Source organism: Neolamprologus brichardi, chromosome 16 (assembly GCF_056152115.1).
Source record: "Neolamprologus brichardi isolate AB-2024 chromosome 16, ASM5615211v1, whole genome shotgun sequence".
Lineage (NCBI taxonomy): Eukaryota > Metazoa > Chordata > Actinopteri > Cichliformes > Cichlidae > Neolamprologus > Neolamprologus brichardi.
In genome coordinates this window covers 33,262,615-33,277,407 of record NC_142119.1, presented here as the reverse complement: position 1 = coordinate 33,277,407, position 14,793 = coordinate 33,262,615, and the positions used below count along the sequence as shown (strand labels likewise).

Below are 14,793 nucleotides of genomic sequence, written 5' to 3'. Positions count from 1 at the left end.
AGCTGTAACAGATTTTTGGGTCATGTTGTCAACTCAAAAGGCAGATGAGAAATGTAACCTTGGCTGCAAATTATAATAATGTGTATTTTTAGAATCCCCATTAGGGCGGGGCAATATGGCCAAAAATATTTATCACGATTATATATTTGAAAATTTGCGATAAAGATAAAACTGACACGAGACAAAATACTTTACAACTCCACAACTTTATTAGTGCAAAAAACCCATCAATGTATTATCACTTAAACAAGCAGCTGTTTTTTATGTGCATGCGCTTGCGTGCTCTACCAAAAAATGTGCTTTGTTGTGTATCTGAGGGACGAAAGCTAAACCAGTTCCACACCACTGAAGTTGCAGCATTTTTACAAACCAGTTCTGGTTCATCTGTTTCATTCAACGATCCGCTTTCGCCCTTCTCATTCTCATGCTTTTTCTGCCATGTGCGTATGTAAACAAAGGCACTGCGCATGCGCATTTTACCCATTTTCTATCGCCATATTTCATTTTCTTATCATTGCCTAACATTATACCGGTATTAACGTGAACGGTATGATATGGCCCAGCCCTAATCCCCATAATTCTTAAATGCTCCTCATACAAACAAAGGCAGTAAGAAACATGGTTTTAAGTAGCTCTAAGTAGCATTATTATCACTTTGATCTTGAAGGAGAGGTCAGAGGTCAGCAGTGACAGGATGTTTTAATCTTCATGCAGTACTTCCTGACCCCCCTCTACACCCCTTCAGAGTTTTATCAGCATTCATTCATAACTTTTCGTGCTCTCAGACTGACATCAACACTACCAAAAACATAATCTCCTTGGTCAAGCTAATTATGTAAAATAATTATTCCAGATTTTAAAATGTGTTAATTTGCTGCTTTCCTCTGTTATCATTCTATGCTTATTATCTATTTATTTATTTTATAGTCTCTTATAGCTCCAGGAAACTGGATTTTGGTTTTACTTTTTTCTTTTTATTGTTAGATAACTAATTCAATAAGAACAGAAATAATCCTTTGTAGTAGCAAAAATTGAGAAATCCCTACCATGTTCACTGCTGTCTCTACTTTTTCTTACATGTCGGTGTTGATGCAGTGTGTTGTGTATTCCAGGTTTGCGAGCATCCCTCCTCCTCTCTACCCTCTTCATGGTGCTAGGAGCAGCTCTAAGAAGTATCCCACTGACAGGCCAGCCTTTGAGACGATGGTAAGAAGCCCGTGTTAAGGTAGCAGATGGCGGCACGATGCAAGTGTGATGATGATCATTTGAAAGATTTTGGAAAGGCGGTGCAAAGTGACTCATGAGCTGCACTGCAGTTATACAGGTTCTATAGTCTCCATAACTCAGTTTAGTTATGAATGAGTGCCATAATCATTTTAGGACCAGCTTTGCACAGCGTTTCATTGAAAATGAAATGAGCTACTGGCCAAAGGTAGGACCATGGAAAAGTTACCCTTGTGTGATGTTTGCCAATGTGTGCAATGCGTTTGACAAGATTAGACAAATTGGGATTTGGCAGTACGTGAAAAACTCAACTTTTTTTCATATAATTGTTTCAATTCAGTTTTTTTAAAAGAAGAAATATGAATCATTTAATCAGTAACATTTTCAAATTCAAATTCAAATTTTATTTGTCACACACACACAACCATACACAGTATGACATGGGGGTGAAATGCTTGTAGCTGTACAATGCCCGACCATTAAATGACAGAAAAGGTTTTACAGTATTTACAATGGACTACTTGCACAATCACTTCCGCGTTCGATGTAGTCCTGCCCCAGTGCTTCCGGTGTGGTTAAACCATGGCGACGTTCTACACTCTCTGCCTACAAGAGCTCCCAAAATTGAACAACACTGATGTTCATCGGATTTGCAGAGTGACGACTACCCCCGCCAGCAAATTAGATAAAGGATTTAAGTTATATGCTGCATCATATATACACAACTACGAAGGTAAGAAAACGTAAATTAACCGACAAAGAAACGCTAGCTAACGTCAAATCCAAACACTACGTTACTGCGCTAGGTCCTTCATTTGATGTCAATTCTCTATATTACATGTTTTCTTAAACAGTGTTTTATGTCGTCCGAAACTATAGTTGAGGTTTTCTTAACTAATGTCACTTTTGTTGTTAGACACTGTTATAATAGCGTTAGGTAGTTGGCTAACTAAGGAGGTAGTTAACTACCTAATGCTACTCTTGCTAAGTGTAAAATATATATGTTTAAGACGTGCTGACATGAGTAATACAGAAATAATGCTAATGGTACTTGTATCTTTGTTCCGTGTCCAATAAAGACAGGTTGTTCTGTTTTAAATACTTTCCTTTTTATACTCATTCTGAAGCAACATTAGCATAGCTACCGACAGATAAACAAACATACCGGAAAGGCCCAAGCGGTAGTATTTGGAAACGGAAATACGTCACATGCCCTAGTGCAAGTAGTCCATTTACAGGTTACTACAAAATTTACAAATTAACTTAGAAATTTACAGTAAAAAATGTGCAAATAGCAGAAAGAGATTATAAAGATTATAAATTATAGGAAATGTGTGGTGATGTGATGTGTGGGAGAGTCCAGTCCTACACCTGGTTCAGGGCCCGAATCGCCTGGGGGAAGAAGCTCCTCCTCATTCTCTCTGTTTTGGCCTTAAGGGAGCGGAAGCACTTCCCAGACCTCAACAGTGAGAAGAGTCCATTGTTGGGATGGGAGAGGTCCATCATAATCTTCCTATCTTTGGACTTGCACCGCTTGGTGTAGATGGACAGCAGGTCAGGGAGCTCTGATTGAATGATGCGTTCGGCCGAGCGCACCACTCTTTGCAGATCTCGTCTGTCCTGCTTGGTGCTGTTCCCAAACCAGGTGCAGATGTTTGCCGTCAGGACGCTCTTGATGGCGCAGGAGTAATTTAATCAAGATGGCATGCACAGACATCAGAGGTCCATAATTTTCTGTTGTCATGTCAATTTTGTGCTTGCTAAATGTTCCAAGATGGTCACCAGCAAAAGTATTGGACAGAATAATAAAGTAATTACATTACAAATTGCACTGAAACACTCAAAACATTAATTATCAACCTCTTGATATCACTAGAGGAAAAATCAGAGTTACTAAAGTCAATAAATCATGAATGTCTGCACAAAAGTGGCCTCTTAGGGGCTTGTACTGTATGCATTTGTACTGGTTCAAGCTGAGGTCGTGCTTCTTCTTCATTCTTGATATGCAGATTTGTAACTGCGTAGAGACAATGAGACTATTTATGTGGCAGAGGATGTTATTGTGAAGGACAGATCAACACTGTGTGGACGCTTTGCTTCTTTTGGTGTCTTTGCTGGCAGTTTTCTCACTTATCAGACAGCATTTTGACAGGCTGTTGCTGGAAAACAGTTTCCCACTTTCATTCTCATTTTCACTTGAGTTCAGTGTTCTCATTTTTAGAAAGGGTAAGAGCGCAGAGAAGGTCATTTCAATTATACAGTGCCTTAAAAAATCTAATTTCCTTGAATATTTTTGGTGGTAATCTGTGTAATGATTCCTGTTGGGCTTCACAGTGAGGCATTATGTTATAATGAATAAAGAGAATCATATTTCCATGGAATAGGTCACACATCACTTTATGCAGTTGGAGCTTTTTAAAATAGGTTTTGGCTTTCAAAGAGCAGATAAATTAATTTGTTTCTCTTTTTCTGCCTCGTGAGGCTGCACTGAGAAAACCTAGCTGCTAATATAGTGATACGGCCTAAAGAAAGAAATAAGGCAGGAAAAGCTCCTGGGAGTGTACCAGGAAAATAACTGATATAATCACGATCTCCAGGCGATAGTCTGTCCCAAAAAAGTATTTACAGTTTGGAGTGAAATATCAAGCTTTGCAACTTTCATTTATGATTATAAAATTGAGTTTTTGTATTTTTGTCAGCCTGTTTGTAATAACCCTAAAGCCTTAAATCAGGAGTAGCCAAAGTCCTCTTAAAGCAGTGGTTCTTAACCTGGGTTCGATCGAACCCTAGGGGTTCAGTGAGTTGATCTCAGGGGTTCGGCAGAGCCTCCGCCGTGACATGCACGGCTCCTTTTGTGCACCAGTAAAAAACAATCTATGTCTTGAATTTGAAAAACATCATATTTTATTTTTCACTAAAGAGGGGTTCAATGACTGCGCATATGAAACTGTTGGGGTTCGGTACCTCCAACAAGGTTAAGAACCACTGTCTTAAAAGAAAGATGCAATACATTTGGGCCATGTGCAGATGTGGGCAGATGTCTTATCTGGGAAACTGACCTTTGATAGATTACAGTGTGACCTAAAAGCTTAATATTATTGATGTGCTTTCATTGGCAAATTACTCATGCTGAGACAGGGATGTTCCCATTTGGAACTACCTGTTATGTAAAAGGGACAAATACCAAAGCAAAGGAGTGTCTTGTCAGGAAATCTGTCTTCATGCAGTAAAAGCTGAGCTTCATCAAAGCTACCATATGGCCTTTTAAAAAAAGAAAGTCTCCAATAAAGAGTAGAGGTGGGAATCACCATACATCCCACGATACGATATTATTGCAATTTTTTAAAAATATTTTGCGATATTCAGATTCTGTACATAAAGGTAAACTTTATCAATATTCATTTTATCTAATATCAAAGTCTCACACTCAGTCTTTCTCTCATTTCAGTTTTATTGTTGACAAACTGAACGGTTTGTATTACAGTCTAGTCCAACTTAACTGAATCAACCATCTGGTACAACTATAGCTATTCTGAACTATGCAGTTTATGAAAACTATGCAGCCCCTTCAGCAACTGAAGAATTTGAAAGTAAATTAAAACAAAATATAATTTTACATTAAATAAAAAAGTTTTAAACTTACCGTAATTAAAATAAAACATGTTTATTGCTGCAAAAAAAACAAGTTAAACACATTTGGACATGAATGTCATGTCAGGATTCTTGCTCAGAAAAAAGGATCAACATGCTCTGAAGTCAGAGTCCACAAAAACGTTTTTTGTAACAAAATATTGATTTCTGCTGTCCCTGTATCCATTCATTATTAGCAAACAAAATATCACAATACTACACAGTATCGATTTTTTCCCCCACCCCTAATAAAGAGCGACAGTGACCTAAATCTGGACGTGGCCTGCAAACAGATCTATGGGATCTTTTTTTCTTGTTGTTGTTGTTCGAGAGACTGTAGAGAGCTGAAGGTTTTATTTTAGCACTAAATTTAAAGACTTAACTTCAGAATAATGAAGAGCACTCCAGTGTCTTTAAACTACTAAAGTGTTGGTGGATTTAAATAATTTAGAAACGGATGCAGAAGAGACTGGTTATATGCTGACTTTCAGTTCTTAGAGGGCAGCAATACTGGATTCTACACTTCCATATTTCCTAACATTTTTATTAGTCTCTGCCTGGTAATGGTTGGTGTCTCTCCTCTTTTTCAGTTTGAAAATGCATTTGCAAATTCATATACCTCCAGCAGTGACATGTAAACTCAGCTTAAAGTGTAAAATTCAATCGTTAAACTTTAACAACAGCATTCACATCGTTGAGTGTTGGTCTGTGAAGCTGAAGTGGTTTTTAACCTAATCGCATCTTGTAAGCTGAAGGTAAAAATAGCATCTCCACAAAGCATAACTTCGACTTGACATAAATTATTTAAAAAAAGAAATCCCAAAGCACATGCGCACACATATTTCGACCACGCTAATGTTGCAAAAGGCTTTTACTGTAAAGAGGAAATGGAATAAAATACCAAGCTCTTCCTCTTCTTTTTGGACGCACTCGAGGGCAGTATTGTTAGAAGTTTTCAACTCGCCTCTCACGGTTGCTCGAGTGTCACTTCAGTCCAAAAGCCAGTCACACGAGCAAGCTTTCAATTTCACCTCTGCTGAATCCAGCCATGAAATATCAAGTCTTTATGTCCGCTCAGGTCGAGCTAAGAGTTTTTAAGGGTCAACGCTGCCCGCTGTGCCGCACCACGATGAGAGTTATGCTGCTCTGCTACGACCTTCAGCTCTTTAGATTCGGCATTCAAAGTGGAAAACAAGATAGGATGGCGAAAGCAAAGAGGACATGAATCACACGGCAAATGTTAGTGTGTCACAGTTCAGTTTAATTTGCATATTTAAATGTTATAGGTCATAGATCTTAAGGCGATGAACGGCATACTGGATTATTATAGAAGTGTAGAGACTCAAAGCTTAATGTAGCTGGATCACCAGTAGAGGTCACTCTTTGCTTTGCGGTAGTGATCAAAATGCAAGGGCTTTGTTTACTGACGCCTGTCATGCAGAGGATGCTTATCAGATGGATGATGATGTAGATTACCTTAGAGAGTGAATCGCGACATAATGGAGCAGTTAAGTTTTTCAGATTCCTGAAGTTTGGATATGGCGTTCAAGGACATTGCAGGCGGGATCAAACAATAGTTTGAGACGTCGTCTATCCAGGTTTAGAAACCGTGACATTCCTTCAGTAACCCCCTGCAGATCTGTTTGCTCCAGATTCCTTTTCATGTTAAAAAAGGCGATTACCTCTTTTTGTTTTTATGATAACCTCTCGAGGAAGTAAGGCGCCTCTTTGTTTTGAGTTTTTAAGATCCATTTTTGAAAATCAAAGGGAGCTGTGAATGTTTGAACACTGAAAAGTGGAACTTTCTCTCTTTTTAAACGAGGTCTTCTGTGAAGCCACATTTTTAAAAAAGACCTGATTTTCTTTGTTTTGCGAGGTTCAGTCAAGGAGATGAAAGGTGCTGTTGAATTGGCAGTCACTGATTAGACCTTGCTGTGATTAGTTCTGCTCTCAAATCATCAAAGGTCATTTTTCTTTTTTCAAACCCTTCTGATTTCCTGGCTTTTCATGCATCTACTTGTTTCTGTTGCCATTTCAATCTCCGTCTGTGTTATGGATTCGAATACAGACCGGCTGTGTGATTAGCGTCTATCAGTTAGATCTCAGACTCACTCCAACAATGTCTGATTGGCCATCAGAAAAAAAAAAATTGTGGATCCCATCGTATTACTCCAGCAATTGCGATGGTGCCATTTTCAAGGTGGAATATGTTTGGCCTTTTTGTGATGGCTGAATTTTGGTCTGTCAGCTCAGGCAGAGCAGAATCAGTCAAATGACTTCGCTGTAGTGCAGGTTTCTTTGTCTCATTCTCAATCAGATTCAGTCTGACAGGGTTCATAAATAGTGATTAATCATCTCTTCTTCAAAAAGCTGCTCTATTCCCTCTCTTTGCTTCGCCAGCCACAGTGCAGTCTCATGTGACCGCTCGTCCTCGTGTTAGTCACCATCCGTCCTCATCACCTGTCATATTAAAGGCACTTTTTTTAGTCTCATCTGTTCTCTAATCTAATACAGCGAGGCTGGATACTAACCAAACTTTGTCGAACTTTTTAAAAGGTGAGAAGTGCTAAAAGCCGCCATCGACTGTTCAGATTATTAGTGTATTCCATAAGTTTTAATTTGGTTTGTATTGTGCATGAAATGCAATAAAAACAAAACAGTTTAGCTGCTTCGATTGTTGGTGAGATTCAAAATGAGGTCACTGTAGGTCACAGTTACTGTTGTAAATTATGCTGCGTGTCTTTGTCTCTTTAAATGTCGGCTTTGTTTTTGTTTTGTTTTTTTTGGAGAAAGTGGATTAGAGTGCCGGGTTTGGAATAATTGTCATCTAATGAAAATGTCTAGTACAGCAGGTGGACAGGACCACTCTGTCTGCACCCCTTTGAGTCCTGAATGAGACTGTAATCAGTATGTGCGCCCAAAAACCTGATTGGCACTGGGACTGTTGTGCTAGTTGGCCCCTGGGTAGCTCTCGATTTCAATTCAACAGACACAATGACAGACAGCCAGCTTGACTCAAAGGCTCGGTGTGGTAGGTAGATAAATGTCATATGTATCAAGAACATATTATAAATCATGTCGTTGTTACCATAAAATACAAATTAAATGTCAGCTTTTGCTCACATCGTGCTGCCTAATTCATAGACCTGCTTGCTTCGTTCTACCTGCATTGCCATCTTTGCACACTGACCCATCCAAATGGAGGACGGCCACAATAAGATGCAAACTATTGCAGTTGTAGATTTGTTTTTGCCAGCACACACAAGTCTTAATCATACCGAGATTATACCAGTGGCTCCATAGTGTAGTGGTTTACACATTTACACAAGCAAAGGATCCCTGCTTAGTAGGGGTGCAACAATACTCATATAGATATTGAACCGTTCGATACAGTGCTTTCGGTTCGGTATGTATATGTATGAACAATACAAAATTTTTAATTTATTTTATCAACTTTTCTTCTGACTATGCTGTCTGTGTTGAGCGCTCAGTGGATCTGCGATCGACAGTGCAGCCTAGGCGGAGTAGTCAAACGCAGATTCACTGAGCGCAGCACAAGCTAGCAAGACAGAAGCTAAGCTCGTTGCAACATGGTAAATTGAACGTCCCCCACCCTCATTCAGATCTGTGGTTTGGAACTATTTTGGTTTTCAGGTGACGTATGACCCTGAAGGTAAGCGCGTCATGGACTAAAGTAAAACAGTATGTTGGATGTGCCACGCAATGCTAAGTTACATGGGTGGAAACTACTGCGTTAGCGCAGTTAGCTCGTTAACGTGTTGGCCGTCCAGCCCCACGCACGGGGCGATCCGGTAGCTCGTTAACGGAGATTTGCCGTGTTGTGGCGTTAACGTCATTTCAACGAGATTAACGCTGACAGCACTAGTGGGAACACAACGAATATGACTGCACATTTACTCCGACATCATCCTAGTGCAAAGACAAGTGGAAGCAGACAAAAACAACAAGCACGCATGCTACAAACTTTACCCGAGTCATTTAGACAGCCGTTAGCACATGATTCTCCTTATGGGGACCTGATATGTTTAATATGCTGCTGAGAATATAGCCCAGAAGAAGCGTATAGTATAGCTTTTATTTTGGAAAGAGACATTTCTCTGTAATAAACTCTCTTTTCCAAAGATGAGTGATTTCTCGATCAGATGGATTTATTTTTATTACTTTGTTGTTTCAGCAACATTAAATTTAAAAACTGTACTTTTGAGTATATATTTATAATTTTAATAAATGACAAATTAAAAAAGCATGAACATTTTTTGTATCGAAAAAAATATCGAACCAAACCGTGAATTTTGTGTATCGTTGCACCCCTACTGCTTAGATCCCGGGGGAGATCGAAAATCAAAAAATCTGCCAAATCAAAGATGCAGAGCTACCAAAGTAGTCTCTGTTGCAAATCATTTTCTGAATGTTTCAAGAGGTTTTATGCAGTAGGGTAGATCGAAAAGCACATTTGGTACTCGAGAGCATGAAGACCACTTATTTTTGGTTCTGGCTGCTCTGTCAACACCTCGTTTGCTAAATCTGTTTATGTTTAGTTGAAAAGTAATGACGGGGAGACTCTTTGATAGAAATCATGTAGTTAAGTCAATGAAAACATAATAACAAGTGATGTAATGATAACCTACATGATTAAGTGAAAATGACAGTGTGACGCCAATAAGGAGGATAAATTTTTACTGCTTGTTGCTCACACTTCCCCTCTCACATAATTAGATGAAGAAAATGACAGCTGTAAATACAGCAGTGTCCTGGCACTGGGTTCATCTACATCCTGTCGAGTTAACTCACTCGGTACAGAAATGACACCCGTTGGATGCGGAGGAGTCAAAGACATGTCTGCACCAACGCAAATGACCAGATCAGAGGAGCTCGATGATGTCAGAGTCGTGTAAACGGGCACTCGGATAACCAGGTTATTCAGTGTCAGTGTTGAAAACGTACCCAGTTAGCGATCAAGACTGAGAAACAAGGAAAGAAGAGGTGGGATGAATAAAAAGTATGAGGCACAGAGTATTTTAGGAGGTGTTGGTGTGTAGGAGGGGATGTTAGCAGGTCTGAGATGTGGGAAGAAGATAGAGGGTGAACAAGTTACTCTCCAATCAGCCTGTCACTGACCACAGCACTTTGTATTCTGCTGTGACACATTTATCTGTGAACCCCAGAGGCAGTGGACTCCAAAGTTAGAACGAGTTAGAGGGCAGAGACATGTCAGCACACTGGAGACTGAACAAACTAGTTTATGCCTGCTTTATGTCTAAAGCAGGCATAAACTATATTGTTTAGACAGGGCTCAGTATTAGAATTTAAAGTTTTGTCAAACAAAATGCCATTCAAGGGATTTTTTATATTAAGTATTAGTGTAAAATCTAATAATTTTGATACTGATAATATTTTTCAGTCAATATTATAGAAGATTTTTAAATGGCGTAAGCTCAGAATTAGCCCAACATCTTCACGTGTCCCCCTCTCTCGTTCTCTCTCCCTGCTGAGCCAGCTCGGACTGCTCTGAACGAATGGTGTCTTTACTGAGCGTACAGACAATCAATCAGCCGTGAGCCGTCTCCAGCGGCGGGCTGTCTCGGTCAGACAGTTCTGGAGGGGGCCGTGGGGTGGTGGGGGTTCTGGTGGCATCGGGGGACAGCTCAGAATACATCTCTCACACAATTCAGTCTGAAGGTGCAGAAGTTTGAAAGAAACTTCAGGGGCAGGTGGTTACTCGACTCCTCTGGGATAATTATGCCTTTATTTTTATTCCCTCGCCTGTCATTCTTCCTTTAGATGCTCAAAAGAAATGCCTCATTACTTTATGTCCTTATTTACTTTATTTTGAACTTAATAGGCATACTGAAGGTGATGCTGCTGCCGTTTTGTGTTTGTTTCAATGGGATATTAGAGAAGTGTTTTCCTGGCATGTATTTGTGTTCTAAATAGGAACTTTTTTTTTCTTTTACAGGTTGATACATGGAGGTCAGTTCCTTAATGGTTTAGCCGGCCCCACCATGATGAGCGCCGGCCCCTATCTGTCCACCACATGGTTTGCCCCTGATCAGAGAGCCACAGCAACAGCCGTGGCCTCACTCTTCTCCTACCTCGGAGGCGCCGCTTCATTCATAGTGGGACCTCTGATAGTTCCAGCTCCCAATGACACCCAGGCACTAACCACGATCTCGGCAGCGGTTTCCGACATCTTCATCCGGGACAGGATCCAGCTAGTAATGTATGCAGGTACTAAGAAAAAGCAAGAGCCTCTGAGGGCAAGTTGGATCGATATCGCATCATTTCGACATCATGTCAGCCCCGTCAAGGGACAGAAATACAATCAGGCGAAAGGATCCAAGAATATTGCACAAACACCAAAAACACCAATTATAATCTTCATAACTGCGTCTCTGAATAATGGCATTTTAGGGCTGATATGCTTAACTGATTCAGAAAATTAAAAGCATGCTGAAAAGAGAAACAGGCATGCTGTAATAGATTGAGGCAGCGGCTTTTGTTTAACCTAAGGTAGTATTGTTATTAATTTCTTAAGGGCAAAGCGGATACATTTTTGTGAATCAAAAGTTTTGCAGGTTTTCAGAAGTAAAAAGGAGTCACATAAGAAGTAAGCTGATATTGTATCACTTATCATATGATGGGATGAAAGCGACTCACTGATGTGGCTACAATGGAGCTTTTTAGTAAATGCATTGCTATTTTAAGAGACGAGTTGTGATACCAGCTGATGCTATGTCAGATTGCATCGTTCTGTTAGATGCATTTATTCTACAGTCTTGTCTAGTAGGCTATTATGTTCATCACGGGGATGGTTTCAGAGGATTTCTAGATGTCACGGTGACCTTTTTTTTTTTTAAAATGTCAAACTGGACTGACTGTCTCATCTTTGAAAATAACATGTATGTCTCTTTTCATCTACGGCGCTGTGCTCCGGCAGAGTTGGCTGCTATTGCTGTGCTTTTTGGAGCAGTCCTGCTCTATTTCCCTGCACGCCCACCGATGCCTCCCAGCGTGGCCGCTGCAAGCCAGAGACTCAGTTACAGGAGCAGCATCTGCAGACTTCTTAGGTAAAATCCAATGCACACATAGATGATGTCTTCTGGTAGTCCAATATCATGTGAAAGATGATGTTGAGACCATTCTTTCAAAACATTATTCAAGAGGCCTAATTTGATATGTCCTTGATTTTAAATAGATTACAAAAGATGTGTATTTGGAATTGGCTTCGTGCGGTGCTATTTTGTATGAAATCAGTCTCTTAGGCTACGTTCACTCTGCAGGTCTTGATGCTCAATTCCGATTTTTTGATCAAATCCGATTTTTTTTGTCTGCTCGTTCACACTACAAATAAAATGCGACAGCAAACGCGCTCTAGTGTGAACGCTCAAAGCGGCCGCATGCGCAAAAGAAGACGTCACACACAACGCGCTCTGTTTAGACTCAGAGCAAACAGTATTGTTTGACTGATGGCCCTTAATATAAAGATTTCGGACTTCACGTTTCCCAATTTTTGCTTTAAGTTATTTTGTTATTTACATAATAATGTAAATAACCTAATAATGATCCTTATTGCTGTTTTAGAGGAGCGCTGCTTCAAAGGATAGTTGCAGATTTCTGTCAGAATCTGCAGATTATACAGTACAAATAAAATGTTCACGTTGTCTTCCCAACAGTTACACTGACATCTACACCGGATGGCCAGGAAGAGTTCGCGATGTCTTCTCCGGCGCTGATAATTGGCGTCTGTCTTGTGTCAGTGACGTAAAAGACGGATTTAATGCGACTTGACCGTTCAAACAGCAGTCGCTTTCTGAAACATCGGATATGTATTGGATTCAGTGCCACATACGAAAGTGACCCAGATCGGATTTGAAAATATCGGATTTGTGCCGTTCACACTGTCACACCATGATCGATATGGGTCGCAGAGGGTTAAAAAAATCGGATTTGATGCGCTTTCGCCTGCAGTGTGAACGTAGCCTAAGAGAGCAGTTGTTAGCCTGTTTTAAGCATTTATTCTGCTCTGCAGATACATTCAGTCTATTTTGGTGAGGCAAAGTATGCTTCTTGTCTCAGGAAGTGACAGAATCTTATGTTACAGTTGGCACTCACCATCTGCCTGGCCTGTTATCAAAGAAACTCCAGCCTTCGCTCTAGATTTGTCACTAAGCTCTGGCCACTGTTGAAAAAAGTCATCACCCCGCATCTAAACTGTGAGGGTCAGTTACTTACAATAACTCTCAAGACACACAGCTGATGCATGTAGCTGGAGAAGAAGAGAGATGTTCTGTTATGTTGAGGATCTGACTCTCTGTGGACTTCTTCTTCCCCCACCCTGAGAAAGGGTACAGGCGAGGTCTACACGGCAATCTAGAAACAATGATTGAATAACACTTTATTATAAACCTTGCAGCACCATATCCCTATATGTCTTCAAACTTTCCACCATGGGGATAGTAATCCTCTGATCCATGAGGAAACGGCATTGCCCTGGATTGTAAAGAAATGAGGCCTGTGGCAGTGGCCATAATTCAGATTAAGGCTGGGGAAGGGTGAAGAGAAGGGAAAAAGAGCTGGATGATGGCAGCCAGGAAGTTGGCCCAGCTTGGTTGGCTACTCTCGATCCCCTGAAGTAAGAAATGGCTTCACTACAGGGCCAGACTTTCCACAGACAGGTTTAACTCATTAAAGAGTTCAGAAACATATGCGATCAGCTGATATCTATCTAATACATGTTTTTTGACACATTTTATTCATGCGCGCATGCTCATACACGCAGAGGTTTCTGGCCAACTTAACTAGGCCATCCAGCTGTGAGGGTTTCTGTTCCACTTGTGATAGGCAGGCTTCCAGTGACCTGTTTGGGCAACATGTTGTATCTCAGTCCAGCAACATCAAGCCGTACAGTTGTCCTGCAGGGACTGGGCATGTAGCAGGAAAAGTGACTCGAGTCTTTGTGGCCTTGTGCACTCATAGAGCAGTTAGACAAAAGGATTGCCTTAGTTTGAGAAAGTACTCCAACTTTAAAGCTTTACTTAGTGAGATTTTAACTTCTTATATGACTCTGTAATTGTAATTTAGTAGGGATGCAACGATACCAATTTTTTCAAACCGATACGATACCGATACTTGGATCTGAGTACTTGCCGATACAGAGTACAAAAAAACGATACTTCTACCACACACACACACACACACACACACACACACACACACACACACACACACACACACACACACACACACACACACACACAAATACAATTAATTGGAACACAGGTTTTATTTTATTCTCTGCCGATAAAAAATAAAATCTTAATAAAAATGTCCACAAAAAAATTTCAAGTGAAAAATAAGCACTTCTGTTAAATTATTGCAGAGTCTCCACATTGTAATTTTACAAAATATCACTGAACTATTGGCACTGTCCCGAGCTTTCAGAATAATAAATAAACACTTCTGTTTGGAATAAAATAAATACAAATTAGGTTTGTGAATAAAATAAACTTTTAAATTATTGCAGTGTCCATATTGTAAACAAACAAACAAAATAATTATTATTAAATAAATAATCAATAGAATAATAATTGGCTCCCTAGTGGCCAATCTAAAAAAACTACAACAGAAATGACAAGCCACCCTCTGATTAATGAAATAAGTTGGTATCAGTTAACTTTTACGAGTATGAGTACACACACATTTTACAGTATTGGCCCCGATACCAGTATCGGTATCGGTGCATCCCTATAATTTATTAACCACACTGCAGCTTTCCATGAAACTTATCCAGATGTTTTAGGTTTCACTGTTTACTATTGTGTTCAGTAGTGTTTCTCACCCTGATTACAAGCGGATCAAAGAATTTGGCTGTTTAAACTTCTTTTACCTCACTGTGTAACATCATTTTGCATCACTTTT

The 14,793-nt window shown here is 39.9% G+C and overlaps 1 protein-coding gene across 1 annotated transcript in view; it reads left to right on the top strand.

Moving 5' to 3' along the window:
- slc49a4 (solute carrier family 49 member 4) overlaps positions 1-14,793 on the top strand; it is a 60,137-nt gene that overhangs the window by 4,201 nt on the left and 41,143 nt on the right. The window contains exons 2-4 of the mRNA XM_087830158.1: positions 1,113-1,206; positions 10,832-11,103; positions 11,813-11,942. Coding sequence (XP_087686284.1) covers positions 1,113-1,206; positions 10,832-11,103; positions 11,813-11,942 — 496 coding nt within the window. The remainder of the gene's footprint in view (positions 1-1,112; positions 1,207-10,831; positions 11,104-11,812; positions 11,943-14,793) is intronic.